General features: G+C 45.9%; 1 protein-coding gene across 2 annotated transcripts in view; it reads right to left on the reverse strand.

Annotated features, from left to right (window-relative positions):
* Window positions 1–1,196: 1,196 nt before the first annotated feature.
* LOC119422076 (tight junction protein ZO-1) overlaps window positions 1,197–7,012 on the reverse strand; it is a gene marked incomplete at its 3' end in the record, with an annotated part of 133,219 nt that continues 127,403 nt past the window's right edge. For both annotated transcript variants that reach the window (XM_037689422.1, XM_037689431.1), the window contains 6 exon segments: window positions 1,197–1,340; window positions 1,990–2,210; window positions 2,287–2,423; window positions 3,606–3,856; window positions 3,948–4,051; window positions 6,456–6,626. In XM_037689422.1, the coding sequence (XP_037545350.1) occupies window positions 1,197–1,340; window positions 1,990–2,210; window positions 2,287–2,423; window positions 3,606–3,856; window positions 3,948–4,051; window positions 6,456–6,626 (1,028 nt within the window).

Here is a 7,012-nt window from a genome sequence, read left to right on the forward strand (position 1 = left end):
GGACAGCGGTCCTGCTTCAGGTGGGACAGCGGTCCTGCTTCAGGTCGGACAGCGGTCCTGCTTCACAGTAAGAGGACGATGCTGCAGCTCCATCGTCTGCAGACAAGGCAGCGAGCTGAGGTTTCTGTCGGGCTCCTAAGGACGAGCCTTAAAACGAGGCTAATTAACAGCTGATCCTGACCGCAGCCTAAATTACAACTGTGTTTGAAGACGAGCGAGAGGAAGAACAGAGAACCACTTCCTGATTCAGTTTTCTCTGGTTTTTCTTTTACAGACGCTTCTTCATCACATTTTGCTCATGGACGGACATGAAGCAGCAGGAAAGTTTTCTGTAAGGGTCTACTTATTATTAGTGTTAGTATTTATAGTGCGTTTTCTTTTGTGCGTCACTGAAAACGTGACAACTTCAAGGTTGTCGGGCCAAACGACTGAAAGAACTAAATCCAGCAGATCGTCGTCACTTCCTGATGGTGGAGGGAACTATTTTTAGACATTTGCTTGAATCCAGCTTGTCTCCCTGAAGCAGAAGGCACGTGTGTCTGGTCTTTGACACGTTGTGATGCATTTTCACTACGTGGGTTTGATTTTAAAACAAACTGAAGACGGAGAACAACAAAGCTGCAGTCACAAAATAACTTCAGAAGACACGAAGCTAAATTTAGAGTCCTACATTTTGACAAGAACACGAGTTGTTTTGTGCAACTTTAGATTGAATCCAGGATGACAGGCGGCACTGGTTTCAGAAGATCCGTTTGCTCTTCAGGTCAGGATGAGGGTGGATGTGAGAAACTCGGTCCGAGCAGGAAAACAAGCTCCCGTGTCGTGAAATGCAGAGCCTGTGCAGCCAAGCTGAGCGCTGTAAGTCAACCGAAGGAACGATGACTCCAAGACAAATGAGCGTTAGTGAGTTAAAGTGAAAAAGCTCCAAAGTAAACCAGTGATACAGAAATGAGATCGTTGGAGAGTTGAATAAAAAGCTGTCATTCGATCAAAAAGTCCTTGGACTGATTCTCTGAGGCTTAGCTGAAAATTTCATTTGGTTGATTTTCAAAAAAGAAGAGTCAAAGCCAAGAATAAAAGCTGATTAAATTGTGACCCCCCCCCCCCCCCAAACACCAAACACACACCCCAAAACTCCTTTTGTGTCACACAGCCAGCCCAAACGACCCCAGAAGAGCAGAGAGAGCAAAGCGTACCCGACGAGGAGTCGGAGGATTTTAGAGCAAAAGACCAACCATCAGGGGTCATAGACGCACAGTGAGGCAAGCGGAGCTCCACGGGTTTCAAAAACTTGAGGCCGTGAGGTCCACACATGACCAGAGGGCTGAGCAACGTCTCTCCTGCAAACACAAGACAACATGAGGTCAGTCAGCAGCACATCTGCACCTTCCGTCCTGTCACTTGTACCAAAGATCAAAGTTCTGGTCTGTAGAGGACGACGTGCAGGTTCAAACAAAACAAAGAAGAAACGACTTTGATTTTTGTTTTGAGATCAAACAACAAAAAGTGTAAATGATGGAGCCGACATGTTGAAAGAGCAGAAACAGATCCAGCTCGTCTGAACACAACACACGACCAACAGACAGAAGGAAGAACAAAGAGGTGCTCATCCTCCCATCTCAGACCCTCTTCAAGTTGTTACTGATTAAAAATTAACTCGTGCTGATCGGACGAGTCTGACTGGATAAAAAGGAGCCTCTAAAGGTTTGTACATTTTATGAAGTACATAAACAAATTTATTTTAAAACTTGTGAATCCTCATCAATTATCGTTTTATTCCCAGAAGCAACATCATCAAAATTATTTTCTACTTCCTGGCTCATAAGAACGATGTGTTTTGATCACCACTGCATGTAAAGGTACAGTAAATACTCAGATAACTTGAACTTTACGCAGAGCGGCAGATAAAATCAGTGCTCGGTGTCTTGCAAGGATAAAGTGAAGTGCAGCAGAGTTAGAACATGGCGTCCTCCATCTGTGACGAGTTACCTTTCTCCTTGTCGAGCGGCGGCAGGATGCTGTTGTCTCGGCACACCTTGAAGTAAATCTCCTGCTCCACTCCTTCAGGGATGGCCCCCTGCGGGATAATGATGCTCACACCCGTCTCGATGGAGCTCAGAACGCCGCCGTTGGAGTTGAAGATTCCACGAGCTGTTGCCACCACAGTGTGACCCTCGTCTTCATCATCGTCGTCTTCCAGGGCACTGGGGCTGGAGACGGATACATTCGCTGTGATTGGCTTTGAAGATTAGCTTGGGTTCAATCTGGACTCGGTGTGTCCGTTACCTCACAGGGATGGCCTTGGGCACAGCGTTGACGTTGTTCTGCTGGGGTTTCGAGCGATCATCCACAGTGCGCGTGAAAGTGTCCACGCCGCTGTCGTGGTCCGTGTTCTGAGGCTTCACTGGACTGGAGCTGTGGGTCTGAACCACATGCAGGAGAGTTTAATCCACATGTGGCCTTTTATGGGTGTGGACGCACGACTCGGATCAACTTCAGGTCAAATAAACAAAAATACTTTAACAACTAACTTCAACCAGTGGAGCTGCAACATGAAGCCGACTGAAGAAACAAGATGTTTGTACAACCAGGCCAAAACCTGTGCAACTAAGAAGTCATCAAAAACAAGAACTGCTGCAGCGCATCTTCTGAAGTCGGTATCTCAGCCGGACTGGCTGCTGATCCAGAACTGTAATGAAATGTGCAGAGCAACATCTGGTCGTTTTCAACACGACCGCGTGTTGAGCACCAGGTCAGAATCGCTGCACGTGGCTCGCAAAACTGTATTCTAGGCTGTCCACACGATTTAGTTGCTCACAAGCACCATTTTATTTTTTATCATCAGCACCTTGAGGTGTGCAGCTCCTCCGTCATAGGACAGGTGCAGGTGTCAAAATACAGCTCAAACTAAACAGAGATGGACTCGAGACGGTTCTGAGACGCCCACGAGATCTTTGCAACTGACAAAAGTGTTGCATAAAGTTTTTGAACATGTTTAAAATGAGCAAGAACGTCAAGACCAAACGTTTCAAGGCATTTTGGAGACGCCCTTGTTGCTCAGTTCAGCCACTAGCAGCCGAGTCGCAGCTCATCCAGACTCGACCTGCAGGTGCACGACTACAACAAAGTACGTTCACCTGACTGTCTGAGGTCGGACACATCTGGGTTTTACTACTCAAATCAGTGACCTTCAGGCTAGATTCAGCAACAGAACCCTTCATTCATGACGATAAGCTCGTTCTTGTCAAAATGACAATCCTATTATTATTATTTTATTTATGAACTTTTATTTAATGAGGACTAGTTGGTGATTCAAACAGTTAATTCTGGACTCGTGTGGTACCATCTACATTACCTCAAAAACTGCACACTTCATTCTGTTATAATTTTGTACATGTGGTTTTTTAAGGAAAAAACTTACAGGAACCGAACAATTCATAAATATGAAATAAAATAATTAAAGCTTTGTTTTAAATACCAACTGTTCACATTTCCAACATAGTTCACAAAGTTGTTCCTTTAATAATAAAACTTGAGGCACAGCTCCACTGGTTTGACGTGTTAGCTGTTTGACAGTGACGTGTCGTGCAACCATGAAACTTTACCTGAGGAGCACTCTCAGCTTTGTCACTGGGCAGAAGGTTGTGGTTGAATTTAGGACTGTCGAACATGCGTGCAAAAGGTTTGGCAGAGGTGGTGAAGGGCTTGGGGAAGCGGTTGTAGGTAGCAGACGCTGCAGAGCTGGAGGTCATCTTTGGAAGCTGCTCACTCGTCCCATTAACTGGAGTCTTCTCAGGGAAACTCTTGTGAGGCAGGAAGTTGGTCTGGACAGTGCTGTCCCTGGCAGGAGGTTTGGCTGTGGAAGTCACTGAGCTCAGTCACAGACAACAATCACGCATGTTCTTGCACCTCACTCTAAAAGCAACTGATACAATAGTCAATTATACCTTCAGATGGTTTCGGCAGTGTGACTGGTGGCAGAGACGGCGTCACCTGGGGAACTGGTTCATATTTTTTCTCCACTGGACTTGGTTTCTCTACCGGCTCCATCCTGAAAACAAACGATGAGCTTCAGGTAAAAGCTGCGACTGCAAATAAAGAAAAGGTGCAAACAGTCGCTCTTTGTCTTCATTGAGCTTTTGTGTCCCATGTAAAAATAAAGAGGCAAAACTGAGGGTCAGCTGACCAAATCTAGCATGCACGTGTAAAGTGGGGCACGTGCAGCTCTAATGGGCTGTGGCTGACTGGTTGGAGCAGTCGTCCTCCAATGGGAGAGGTGGGGGTTCGACTCCACCAGCAGTCACGCTGAAGTGTCCCTGGGCAACACACTGAACTAGAGCTGCAACGGGTGGGGTCAGGCCGGACCGGGTCGGGCCGGACCGGGTCGGGCCGGACCGGGTCGGGCATTTGATGCGGTTTTGATTGCACATGTGGCCCCGGCCGCCCTTTGCTCTTATCACATCTGAGGATGTAACTGAGCCACAACAAGCGACGTGACGGAGCTGGAAAGTTAAACTAAAGCTAAAAACAGGAGAACTCGCTCTACAAAGCCAGCACAGTGAAACCTGCTGATGTGTGTCAGCATGTGCACGCTCAGGCCCGACCGGACGGTTGAAAGAGGTAAAAAAAGGTGCATTAAGCTTCAGATGGACAACCGGATCATCGGCCGTGTGCGTCCCGCTCCGCACCCTGCTGTCATGGTGAAGGACGCTGCAGCGTCTGAAGCTACAAAAGCCGAAGCGAGCGGCGCGTTCAGTTAAAATAGCCTGGTTCTGTGTTAACAAAGCCTGCGTATGTTAATAGATTATCTTTGGAGTTTATTTTTTTAGGCTATTCGTTTTGCAAATTAATATCCATTTGGTGAAACAAGAAATCTTGTATCTTCCTTTTGTTACGTTTTTAAACTATCATGTCAAACTGATTTGCTTACAAAAGCAGTAAAAGCTTAAAAATAAAAACAGTTTTCTGTTACGAGTTCGGGCCTGTAAGTACAGTTACTGTACTTGCCGTTGTACCAGCTGCTACTTTGTCTCACTTGTCACCCTGTGGTTTATACGCAGGAGCGTCTCATTTATGATTTTTTCCTTCATAATTTAAAAAATTTATATTTTTACATTTTATTTTGAAGGACTTCCTGCCATCTCTCGGTAGCTTCCTGCCACTGACCCCGCCCCTGATGGGGGCAGGTGTTTGTGAGAACGCCCTCAGGTAACCTCATGTAAGATTCTTGCTCACCAACCGTAACTCCACCCACTCCGTCATGTGACCAGAAGTCTAACCTGAATGACCAACGGGGTACTCTCAAGGACCACCCCCAAGATAAACGTGCATTCATTTCTTCAGATCGTTGCTGTGTCATCGTATTTTGGCTTCGTGCACAGACCTGTTCACTTGTCCAGCGATAATAGAAAACGCACGGGGAATTTCTTTGACGCAGCAGCTTTCATGTTAAAAGCGATCGGCTGTCGAGGAGGAAACGGCTGCAGCCCGGAAGTTGCATCAACGTGTCGCTGGTCGGGCACTGGAGACGCAAACGCAGCCAAGTGTGGTACACGTTTTAACCAAAGTTTTAAAACTCGTTTTGTGCGACATCTTTCTGTGTCGGTAAATACGTGTTTAAATACCAGGATCTCATTTTAAAGTCGCATCCGAACACGAAGCGGAGAACAATAGGAGGGAGGGGTCTCCCCCGGCGGAGAAGTCGTCAGATTTATTTTTAAAGCAGTCCGTCAGTCAACACTGCTACATATTTAATAAAAGTTTTAAAAAATCTTTCTGTGTCGGTAAATACGTGTTTAAATACCAGGATCTCATTTAAGCTTAAACAGGGGCATTAACAGAACGGAGGAGCACTACATGAGGGAGGGGCTCTCCCCCCTTCCTACCTTCCTCCTCCTCATCATCATATGAGCTCTGCTGAGGAGAATCACGTCAATTTTATTTAGAAATCACATTTAAAAGCAGCAGTTTTTAACAAAAGTGTTTACCAATAAAAATCAATGGTACTAATTTAATGAATATTTAACGCATTCTACCGACACCATTTGACTTCCGGTCACATGACCTCGACTTCTCATTTATGTACAAAATTATGATTTATCTTATATTTAATACGTGTGGCTTAGAGACTGGTGCGTTCTAAAGTCTGATAATTACGGTAATCAGTCGAGTTGGGCTCAGAAAATATGCCTACGGGCCGGGCCGGATCTTTTAGGCCCAAATGTAACTCTTCACTGAACCCCTCATTGGCTCTGATGTGTGTCCCATCAGTGCATGAATGTGATAAAGCTCTGATTATTCTTTGTACAGATCTAGTATAGAGCTGTATGAACGGGTACATGAGGCACAGATCGCTGTAAAGAGCTTTGAGTGTCTTGATCAGAGAGAAAGGAGCTGTAGAGTAAAAACAGCTGTTTTCATTAACGTAGTAATACAAACGTGGGTGGGACCATCACCTGGGGTAGCTGTGGGTTGTTTGTGCTTGGGGCTTGTTGGGGCCGGCTTGAAGTCTGTCAAAGTAAGACAGCTGTTTCCTGTAGTAATCATCATCCTCATCAGGATCGTAATGGTTGGAGCGAACGATGTCGTCAGCTGCCTTGGACTGTGGCTTCTGAGGCTCTGGAGCTCTAAGTTGATCAACAAGGTGAGACGACCAGATACATTTAAGACAATCATTTGAACAAGGCAAAGAATACAAGTTTGTAAGGCACAGGCCGAGAAACAATATTGAACATTTCTGATTTTTTTTTTGAGGGCGGCATGGTGGCGCAGTTGTTACAGCTGCTGCCTCTCAGCACGCAGGTTCAAATCCCGGTCTGGGGTTTTTCTGTGTGGAGTTTCCATGTTCTCTCCGTGCTGCGCGTGTTTTCTCCAGTTCCCTCCCACAGACCAAAAACATGCAAGTTAGACTGATGGTGACTCTGAATTATCTCTAGGTGAGAGAGAGAGAGAATGTTTGTCTCTATGTGTCCCTGTGATGGACTGGAGACCTGTCCAGGTGTCCCTGTGATGG

This window comes from Nematolebias whitei, chromosome 2 (genome assembly GCF_014905685.2).
Source record: "Nematolebias whitei isolate Nwh7 chromosome 2, NemWhi1, whole genome shotgun sequence".
NCBI classification, from domain to species: Eukaryota; Metazoa; Chordata; class Actinopteri; order Cyprinodontiformes; family Rivulidae; genus Nematolebias; species Nematolebias whitei.